Raw genomic sequence first — 11,876 nt, 5'->3', positions numbered from 1 at the left:
GTAGTCTGAGATCACTGCACCATTTCTGTCGCGCCAAGCATTACAACTACACATAACTCATTCAGGTGTCAATGTCAACCTTATGCCATGATAACAAGGTTTATAATCGAAGTGCTCATATTAAGTTAAACGAGGTGAGGCCATGCGATGACCACGAGATAACCTTGCGCAATATTTATTCCGAATATTTCTAGGTTATAATTAAAACTATTTTTTTAAACGCTGTATTTATTATTGACCTTCCAGTGATCAACATTAAATAGCAAGGTTTTGATCGCGGGTAACGTGGGTTTACTACGCCGAATGCTGCATATAATAGTCAAAAAGAATTAGAAGTAGGTGTATTGGCAAAGAAAATTTTGCAGCCACAGTAAATTTACCACCATCTTTCGAAACATGATTGAATAAATTGGCCTGTTAGTTACTAAGCCAAGTTTTTTATATCCCTAGAGAAAGAGTTTTTTTTATTTTCAACTAATCAGTCATTTAAGTACAAACAGGGTTGCCAAGCGTACGAAAAATTATGGTGCATGTACGATCATTTGGACACCGATAAGTCCGGTACGATGTAGGACCCAACGAGCATTATCGTAAATACGCAAAAATATGATCATTTCAGCCTTTGGACGATGCCACTCAAATAGTCTAGTATTTGTAGCATAACATCACTCAGATTTCTGAGTATTACGAATTTACGCACCAAAACATTTTCATCTAAAATGTTGCGCAGACGAGACCGTATGGCTATGGTGAGTGAGTTAGTGACGAAATCGAGGTTTTAGATATCAATAAAATCTGAAGTATAAAAGCTATGCAATTGAAACTTTATATGTTTAATGAGTCCACTTCTTCTTCTTCTTCCTCGCGTTGTCTCGGCATTTTGCCACGGCTCATGGGAGCCTGGGGTCCGCTTGTTTATCTCGTATAATCCAAACCCAAGTTATGGGGGTTCAAAAACACGACGAAGCGCTTCAAGAAAAGGTAGGTCGTGCCCTTGCGCTTCGTTTGGCTCGTCTTGGCGGGGGCACTAACTTGCTGTTTATCTTCTTCTTCTTTTCGTGTCGAGGTTCCTTTTTTTTATACGATGGAAGCCCAATAGGCAGCGGTGTTGACAGCCCTGGCTGTCGCTGTTGCTGTTTATTGAAATAGGCTACAATTGACACTTTTTGGGTAGGTATTAGATCTTCTTTTTCTCCTCAAAACCGCATCACACAATGCTCAGATTTTAGGATTGGTGCCTTTTTTTATGGGCCTACGGTATTTTTTTATCGAAACGATAATTTTGACACTCTAATACGATAATTCACTTCCGCTCACCTATCAACTCCGACTACAAAATTGGTACAGTATAAAAGCTGGATGATTGCGTAATAAATGGCTAATCGAACTGTCATTACGTCTAGATTATAAAAACAGTTTAGCACATTGTATGTAGCCGAATATGATTCACATTTCACATCACAACAAGTAAATTATATCTACGCAGATATCCTTAATGAGAAATGACCGCATACACTTAACCCTGATACTCATTGTTCTTCGACTCACACAATTTATCCAATTCACAGCCAATAAGTTTTTCCTGTTACTCATTTCTTAGTACCAACACCACTGACTATTGACCAACCTTATGTATTGGTGATAAGGTATATACATGGTCATTAACAACGGTAGTACGTTCGAATGTAAACAGGGCAGGGCAAGCAGGTCGCGCTATCAAGCCAGTCCGGCGCTGACCAGCGAAGCTACCAGTTAATTTATAAACACAAAATATTCATAATGAACATCGCCTTAGTAGTTTTTGTAGTCGCCCTGTCGGCCATTTACGTGGACAGCAAGGATCTGATAGTGGGCACCAGTTTTAACAACAGACTGCTATGGCAGGAGAAAGCCGAATATAATGCCATCCCGCTTAAGAAGAGAGTTAAGGAGGTGTTTTTCTCTGATCCTGGACAGCAGATAATTAAGGTATTTTTTTGTGGGTTAAATGTGGTTGAATATTATGTAATTTACTACGTATTGATCAGCACGGTAGGTTAAAATGCTGGTTTTGACTACGCTAGGTAGGGTAGGTTGGTATCTATGTTTAATTGATTTTTTATTGTATCTATGTTTGATTACTTACTATTTTTTGCTAAGATTTTATCCCAATAGTGGAAATGACATGTACTGTATGTATGTTGTATCAACCTTTTAATAAATATTACCTACAATAATACCTTTCGCGTCGAATGAATGACTGAATAAATATTATTTATTTTAAATTTAAAAAAAAAAAACAAACATTTTTTGTTAGCACACAAATGTCAAAAACATTGGTTAATAAACAGTTTAAAAATACAATTAATTCAAATTAAAATAGAATCATAAGCATAATACATAATTAAAAATGAAATGAAGGTCTTTTGACAGTTCATTTACTAGATGCTATTTTCATTGTTATTTTGTGCTTGTTTTTTTTAAAGCTTGACCAGTAATATATGACCATGCGCCATATTGCGGAATTTCATTGGAACTAAATTTTTTATATACTAAACTGAACTGTCACCCATACAATCATGAGAATAACAGCGCCATCTTGACAATGATCATATATTTGTCGTCGGTCTTTACTGTTATTTGTTTAGTAGCTGTCACGTGATATTGGTGGATTTTATTTGGAAATAATACATTCGTTTATTTATAAATGTTATATTTAAATAATAAAATACGGTACTTGTTTGGGACTGCAAGCGAAGAAGGCTTGTGTTTACGTGAAAAATAATGATAACAATACGACTTATAAAGAAATCTTTTTGTGTTTTGTATTACGATTACAAAGTCATTATATCGTAATATAATATCGCGTTTTAAAGTGCTCTCAATATTATATTTTTTATTATAAACATATCGTTTTCACAATATTTTCACACTTTTTATAATATTGAAACATCGGACGCTGCCGCCGATGATTTTGCCATCGGCGCACATGTCTATTAGGGATCATCGTATAGGTTATCGTAGCTTGATAATTTTTAACATGTTTCTTACAAAAAATAAATATTATAGGTAGGTACTTGATAAATATTTATTTATTTATTTAAACTTTATTGCACATAAGATTAACTTAATGTAAAAAGGCGAACTTAATGCCAATATTATACTGAACTTAAGAATAAATAATACATTGCCTTGTTAGAAATCAAATCATAATGTGCAATGTACAGTCACGGACTTAAATTGTTGAGCCAGTTAGGGTTTACTTTACATTGGACATTCATACAGTTAGTATAGATAACCAAATCAGCTTGAACCCAGTTCAGTAAGGTCAGCAGTTAGATAAGGCCTTATAAATAATATAAATCGGGTCTCGTGCTGTGAAATTTACATATAAATTGACTTGTTTTCATTAATTTTTAATTATCCATAACAACGCTAACCGTCGATTACCTGCTTGTGAACAAGTATTATGTTTGTTTACCAATAAATACCGGCCCTATACGTGACATTTTCACCATTTTTTATTATTATTAATATACTACGACGTCCGTGGTAAACAAGCATACGGCCTGCCTGATGGTAAGCAGTCTCCGTAGTGTATGTATGCCCTAACCTCCCCCCCCCCTTCGTTGAGTTCTGGCAACGTTACTCTACGTTACCGGCAGGAATACAACACTATGAGTAGGGTCTAGTGTTATTTGGCTGCGGTTTTCTGTAAGGCGGAGGTACTTCCCCAGCTCCCCACCTGGAATGACATCTGCTGCGCTGTGCCCTACTCGTACCACACAAAGCGAGATGACATTCACAATGCCCATACCTCTCTTTTGGACGTAGTTTAAGGGCATACCCGGGTCCGAAAACCAATCTACGGAACTCTAAAATTAAGACTGCAGGCCTATTTTGTTTATATATGATAATATGACACAAAGTGTAGGTAAGTACATTAGTGACGCACCTCGATAGTTGAATAGGTAACTCCCCTACATTACCTAGTTAGGTGGTTTCCTATTTACAATACGCATTCATGTAACTTTTTGTGATGGTATTTAGTTGTTACACCGTCATACATAAAGCATCAGTAGAATATAATATAAATATAGTAATGGTGCCAAAATATCGAGTATTGCCCAAGTAACAAAAGTAACCAGTGTTATTTTTATACCTATGTCTACATTGTCTACTTTCTGCTTAAATAATTTCAATATCAATTGTGATCGGAACTTTATACATGGTGTAACACGAGGAACCCGAAAGATTTTAACCACGCACTTCTGAGGCCAAAAGAAGGAAAAAATGTTATATGAGTTTATGTAGATTTCGCCAAAAAAAATTTTTTTTATTTTTATATTATTGAATGTATTTAAACATAAAAAGTTAATATTATGGTACACTAAAAATGGATTTTTCCGATTATTATTTTGTAAATCTAGTTATTGCAAAGGTTACTTGTCACTTTTTGACATCTATCAATAAGGATATTATTTAGAATCCGCCCCATAATGGCATCATCGCCATCAAAAAGGCATTTTCCAGTAAGTTTCAATAAGAAGATGTTTTTTTTTAAATCGTAATACCAATTAAAAAAAAGATCTTCTTATTGAAACTTAGTGGAAACTGAAACTAGGCGAAACCCAGAAAAGTTTATATGACATGTATGTCTCTAAGTGTGATCAGGAATACACTGTTAAAATCTTTCAGTTTCCTCATGTTACACCGTGTATAAGAAGATAGCCAGCCCACGCCTTATTTTCTATAGGAAAAAAGGTAATTCCGTAAAATGCGAAAGCGGTCTTTTTACTTATTTTGTCATTCATACACTTTATACAACATTTTTAACTTAACTAGGTACACTACTAAAAATACATCAGAAATGATGTGTGAAAATATATCTGGATCATTCTTAACTCGACGCGAATCCGTTATGTCTGACTTCACGAGACAGGCTTAGCATATATAGAGTAGCGGTCATAGGTTAAGGAAATCCTCAAGTTTTTGGCAAACAAACTGCTTTATTTTTAAAGGAAAACGTTAGAATACATCTCCATACAACTGCGCAGAAATTCAAAGTACAATCTGAAGGCACTAAGTACCAAAACAAATTGATTGCGCCGCTCTGTTTCCAACAGCGAAAACCATTTATTCCTTATCTACATTTCACCTACAAATCTTGTTTTGTCTGGACTCGTATTTTAATGACGCCCGACATCTGATACAGTTGATTGACGTACAATAAATATTATTCACCATTTCTCAATTTCTTAAATGATTAAATTGAACGATCAAAATTCAATTTATTTCGTGAAACTGTGAACGTATTAAACATTATGAGTTCAGTATTCAAGATAGTAGCTTGAAGTGAATTGGCCTTATCTTATACCTTTAAACGAGCAATTCTTGTGAAATTATGTATATAGAGGTTTTCAGGGGCGACAAATCGATCTAGCTGGGACAATGCGCATTTTTGAGTTTTTATATGTTTTCTGAGCAAAGTTCGGTATCCCAGATATTGATTTTTGACAGTTTAAAGTTTCACTCACGTTTTAAAAGAATTAGCCGAATTTAAGATTTAGCCGAGGGTTTAGGCTTGATTTTTTTTATTCAGAAGTAGGTACACTTTCAGAATTATTGGCGTCCATATTGAGTTGCATACAAGTTTAATATCTTTGATACGCATAACAACTTGTGTCATAATTATCATAGCGCATACAAATGAAAAGTCATATTATATTGTGTCATACATTTTTAGCCATAATATTTGATGACATGAATAGCAGTTGACATATATTTTTTTGTGCATGCCTAACGAACCTAACCTAAAATTTTATGCGAATTAAATTGATGACTTTAAAAAATACGACATAACTCATTTATGACAAAAACCCACTTATGCTCAAGAAAAATCCAGACTAAAGATTTTTATGTCTTACAATTTTTATGTCTTTAATGCATAAAGTGTTATGACAATTAAAAATATGACAAAATTTGTTATGCGACAAGAGGGAGTCCCCTCACAAATATAGTCTACTTTCTGAGTGTTTTTTTAAATGGGTTTTGCTCTTGAATATATTAAAAATTCCATATAAAAACTGCAATTTTCAACCCTATAGTGTAGGTGTCATTTGATAGGTCTTTCAAAATGAATAAGAATCGCCATAAATTATTTTTTTGTAAATATAATATTTTTGGAAATAATCGCTCTGAAAAAAAAGATGTGACACCCCTCTAACTTTTGAATCATCTTTTTCTTGGGGCTCATCCATTAATTACGTCACACTGGAGGGAGGGGGTACAGAAAATGTGACATCTTGCCATGTCACAACATGGAGGGGGAGTGAACGACTTTGTGTGTCACTTAACTTCACTTGTAGACAAAAATTGTTTTGTTTTTTTTTTGTGTAGTACAGCTATAGTTTATATTCATGAAATGTTTATTTCTAATCGGTTTCGTGTCACGCAATTAGAGGTGGGCGCCGTGCCGGCAGGCCTACGCCGCCGGCGCCGCCGGCCGTTTGAAAAATTAGCGCCGGCTAGTGGTCTAATCAAATTTTCTATGGCGAGTTTCGTTTCGCGAAAAGGCAACGAACGTACGACTCGTGCGAAGAATGGAACGGAACGCAGGAGCGCGCGGGGCGGTGCGAGACGGCGGGGTACGCGGCCTTTTAGCTTTTGCCTCAATGCACTACCTACATAGTGCACGAATTATTTGTGTCTTCCCGTGTTCGTGTGTTCGATCTATCTGTGCTGTGCGTAAAGAATTGTCAGCAAAATGGCGTTAAACCCCATTATAAATAAGTTTAAAGTGAATCAGTTTTCTATAGTAGAACTGTATAATCTGAAAAACAGGTCTAGTTCCCAAGTCTTTCAGCACTTGCAAAGAGTATTCTAGCTATTCCGGCTACAAGTACACCAAGCGAGCGAATGTTTTCGATAGCTGGATTAGTTTTAAACGCCAAAAGATCACGCGTAAGCCCGACTCGTGTTAATAAAATCATTTTTGTACACGACATCTATAATTTCTGTAAACATTTATAAGTTCACGAAGTTGATTGAAGTTTCATTAAAATAAAGCCTATAAGTACTAGATTTTTAATTTCCTAGTAACATATTGCGCGCGTTTCGGCCGGCGCGCCGCCGCTGCCATTTTTTTCGTCGGCGCCCACGTCTACACGCAATATCTAAGTTACTGTTATTAAAAATATTTTGAATTAAAATAAATGTATTAAATTTTGTTAACAACAAGATTGCCAAATATGTGACGTTACACCAGGGGGAGGGGGTTGCCAAATGTGACCAAGTGTGACAAACAGGGGGAGGGACCAAAAAGATCGTGGAATTCGTGTGATGTAATTAATGGATGAGCCCCTTGGTCGTCGCCTTATCCTACGCGGGGTCGGCTTTCTTGATTTTGAGCGCCATCTATTCCACTGTTTTGCATCGACTACAGACAGGCCACTTTCGTTCATGTCCTTCTGGACGTTGGTCATCCACGTAGTCTGCAGCCTGCCCTTTTGAACCATGATATGACATGAACCTGAACATTTGAACCATGGGTCCAAAAAATATGAAAAAATCGTGAAAGTATAGCTTAGTAAAGACTTTCAAGGAAACCTATAGCGAACCTGATCGGTTTAGCCGTTTTTGAGTTTTTTGACTACACTGAGCATGCTTGACGTGCTCTTGACCAGTTTTATAATATTCGCGTGAAAATGTTATTTGACATATTTTATTTTCTTATTTATCTCGTTGCTTAAGTTAGGCTTTTTACGATATGTAAGTACATAAAAGTAAAATATAAAACAATACAAAAGATATAAACATTATAAAAAACCTAACCTAGGGTGCCGCCAGCAGCGGGGCAGGGCTCAAGCTGCCGGTGGCCAGGGCCGCAGAAAGAAGAACATTTTATTCATTATTTTGTTATTACGAATCACCCACAGTGCCCACAGTGGCCACAGCAGGTACTATTTGCTAATACAAAAAGTGTTAAATTATTAATTGAAAGATAAAACACCGTCATTATCATTAAATAATTCGGTTTAGGTTCCCATTAATATACAACGTTTACATCGAAATGAGGTTGTCCTATTAAATAATAATTATCTATTGTGGTCTCATTTAATGGTTATTGTGCGGTTAAAATATTAATAATGAACGCGTGTTCGATTTACCGTTATCAGTGATATCATTATTAATATTTTAACTGCACAATAAGTTTATCACATAGAGGTCACCACCTCATGATGATATTCTAACTACTTTGTAGACAGATATGGCTATCCACCATGACACTGACATAATCGAATATTCATGTTACTTTCTATGCATTTTACTTGTAATGTCAGCGTCAAATACTTTGTAGCAGTCAAAGTCATACTAAATATAATATGGTGTACCAAATTATTTGGCTACTTTGGTTGCTGCAAAGTATTTGACGCTGAGTGTACTCGCATATTAGTGCGAGATGTAAAGAAAGTAGATATGTATACATTGTACTTTCTAAGTACGTTATTTTTTTTTAGATAAGGAATTAAATTTTTGTTTTTAAATGGATTTGTTGTCAATTTTCATTCTAACAATGAACTCCCCATTCTATAAATAACGTTATTTTAACCTAAATTGTTTTTGTTTTGTAATGAATAATCAAACAATTTACAGTCTAGAATTAAGTACAAGACCCATCGTAGGCAAAACCTTGAGGAGGTTTGTGTGCCAATGGGGAGTTCATAGCAAAAAAAAAAATCTTATATCTAATAAAAAAAACATTGTAGAATTCTTAGTATAAAGCAAGCACAGGCGTGTCGTTAGATTTTAATAAGTGCATTTTAATAACTTTTTTTATATGTTTACCATTTAAGTACTTTACACGAAGATCTTCCGGCAAATCATTTAATATTTTAGGTAAGATATATGTATACAGCCTAGTCCCGTATATATTATTTTATTTGGGTTTACAATATCTGTTTTGTCTCTGTAGAGTTCTTAGTTTTGTACATCTTTTGTTTAATTGAAAGTACCCTCAAGTTTATACTGTGTTTGTTTAATGCACATGTATTAGAAATGAAAAGTAGAGTGTTTAATTTGGGTGAAAGGCACCCATTTTATCTCTTGGTTAACAATATACTATAGCCTCTGCATGCTAGTGCCACTTCACCCTTCCATACAGTAATAGTTAGTTACTGACCTATTTGCACTGAGAAAGTACCGCTGATGAAGACAATACATATGTAAATCAACAAAACGTCGTAATAATAGAAGTCATGTTATTTAAAAAATATATTTAATTTCAAAGGTGTGTGTGAAGTTCTCAATCCGCAATGGGCTAGCGTGGGGACAGCCCGAGTCCTCTCACGCATCTGAGGCCACCTGTGCCCAGCAGTGGGACGTGTATAGGCTTAATTATTACTATCTTTATTTATATTGTGTCTTAGATTAGGCATTTTATAATATGAATATAAAAGTAAAATACAACAAATCATAAAAAATAATACAAAATACATATAAACACATTATAAAAAACCTAACCTAGGATGCCGCCAGCAGCTGCCGGTGGTCAGGGCCGCAGAGAGAGGAACCGCCGGACTATCCGCGCCGTGTCCAAGATCACCGCCTTCTGCATCTGACCCTTGATCCAATCACCTAGCGAGAGTCTCTCAAGATGTTGGTCGAGACTCTTCGCTGTGAGACCGTTCGCTGAAACGATTATTGGGACAATGATCGTCGAATCAACATCCCACATGGCGGTTAGCTCGTGAGCCAAGTCTAGGTACTTGCTGGACTTGTCCTTCTCGGCTTTCACGAGATACTCATCATGGGGGATGGTGAGATCGACGAGCACGGCCCGGCGTTGCGATCGATCTATTATCACGATGGCAGGCTTATTGGCTACAATAGTCCTGTCAGTGATAATAGATCGATCCCAATAAAGCGTGGCACGACCATTTTCGAGAACTATTAACGATAATTATTATTATATTTATGTTTATGTTTGTGTATTTTGTATTTATTTACTTTGCTTTATATTTTATATCCAATATTACTTATAAAGCGGCCTAAAAACAAATATTAATAAAAAGTAAAATAATGTATTCTAAACGTATTTATTCTGGCTCATCGTAATTGTCTTGATCTGCACTATGTAGCTATAAATGATTTGAATGGCTTTTTTTTGGGAAGTCCGTATTTACTTAAAACAAAAAATATTACTTTGCTAATCCGAGAGAAAAATAAATAACGTGCTAGTCAATCAGTGCTAACCCGTTATACTTACTTGCGTATTTTTACATGGAATTAATGTTCCCACCGCAAAACTAAATACGCAAATAAATATATCAACGCACCACCAAAAGTACAAAACTCGAGACGTGTTTCGCCTCTCTACGAGGCATCCTCAGGAGATGCTGGAGATGTTGACGGTCTAACTTCCGACAACTTACTTACTTAGCGGTTTTGTCAAGTTTTTAGTATTCTTCTTTCCTGTTCCCCTCATTGCGACCACATGTAATTTGTAACACGTTGTGCGGTCATAAGCCATGTGGACTGCATGGTACGGATTGCCGCCAGTTTTTCAGTTTACAATTTTTTTAGTTAAAGAGATTTGATTTTGTTTATCTATTAATTCCAGGGTATCATCGCTCGCGACCTTGACCACACGGAGGCGATACCCAGCGTCACCGCGGGCGGCGTCGGCTTTTCGTACGCCAACATCAGACTCAAGTCCGAACGCGGCTCCGGCCTCAACTACCAGATTGAGATCTACGTCTAACGCGAGATTACATAGCTACCTCACATACGAGATCAGAGATTACGTTTAACTATGAAACGCGTCTATGTTTTTATTATCTAAAAGATTACATAAAAAAGATTAAACTTGATCATCTAAAAGGACTATTTAAGCCAAAGTTTAATTCATATTCAGAATTGTTTATTCAATTAAAAATCCTCGCGAAGTATAATGACTTTTATTAACGGGTGTAAACGGTAAAAAAAAACAGACTGAAAGCATTGTTGTGAGCAAAATGAATGCTCCTGTCCTGTAAAATAAACGTCAAATACGTTCATCCGTTCATCGTCCAAAATTTGAGCAAGAAATGAAGCAAAATTACCCGTATTTTGTGGAATAATTGATACGTGAGATTATAACAAGTTGTAAAAAAATGTGGGATATTTCATACATATTTTACGATTACTCTTGTATGAGACCACTGTGTGTAAAACTAAATGTACAAAATTGATGCAAAGTAGCTCGGATGATCTTATCAAGTACAGAACAATAGTAATAGTACCCAAATGCGAAGGCCGAAGGCCGATCTCTGCGTAGAGACGTCACGGAACGTCCGACGGGTGCACGCTTCCCGCAACTTCCCCAAGTATTTTCATAGCGAAAGTCGACGAGAGAGCTGCATGAACGAGTGCTCAAACACGGAGCAATATTTAGTACCTAATGAATCAGTCAATAGTGTGCCCGATACAGCCTAGTCGCATTTTTTTCTTCAGTCCGACTCACGCTTGAACCAAAAGGCACGGACACTTCTGGCCTTCGTCGGTCCTACGCGCAATTAAAATCTCCCGCAGCTCGGCCTTCGACCTCACGTATAGGCGTACCTCTCCCGGACACTTCGAGCCTTCGGCCTTCGCATTTAAGAGACTTGTGGAATTTTCAGGAAGCATTCACAGGTCAGACGCTCCGGCTCTTCGGCTCTACGTTGAGCCCGAGACCTTCGGTCATCGAATTCCGACACAATAGTAATTGTTCTTTGTCTGAGCACTAACCTCCCGGAGCACATCGATTTAATATAGCATATTAAATATAATATGATATATATATATATATATTGGGTATATTAAATTGATGTCGGGGCCTCTTCGGCACGTTTTGAGCCTTCGGTCCTACGCAGATC

At 36.5% G+C, this 11,876-nt stretch overlaps 1 protein-coding gene across 1 annotated transcript; it reads left to right on the top strand.

Moving 5' to 3' along the window:
* Positions 1 to 1,706: 1,706 nt before the first annotated feature.
* LOC133515402 (uncharacterized) lies at positions 1,707 to 10,931 on the top strand. The gene is made up of 2 exons (XM_061847940.1): positions 1,707 to 1,968; positions 10,601 to 10,931. Exons 1-2 carry the CDS (start codon positions 1,780 to 1,782, stop codon positions 10,739 to 10,741), a joined length of 330 nt encoding a protein of 109 aa, XP_061703924.1. The 5' UTR covers positions 1,707 to 1,779; the 3' UTR covers positions 10,742 to 10,931.
* Positions 10,932 to 11,876: the final 945 nt, after the last annotated feature.

This window comes from Cydia pomonella, chromosome 2, assembly GCF_033807575.1.
Source record: "Cydia pomonella isolate Wapato2018A chromosome 2, ilCydPomo1, whole genome shotgun sequence".
Taxonomy (NCBI): Eukaryota; Metazoa; Arthropoda; class Insecta; order Lepidoptera; family Tortricidae; genus Cydia; species Cydia pomonella.
This window is presented reverse-complemented; position numbering and strand designations above follow the sequence as displayed.

Excerpts from the sequence above, each read along its gene's own strand:
- LOC133515402 (XM_061847940.1), top strand. The coding sequence starts at position 1,780 with ATGAACATCGCCTTAGTAGTTTTTGTAGTCGCCCTGTCGGCCATTTAC. Across the intron at positions 1,969-10,600 it reads CTGGACAGCAGATAATTAAG|GGTATCATCGCTCGCGACCT; the intron begins GTATTTTTTTGT and ends TATTAATTCCAG.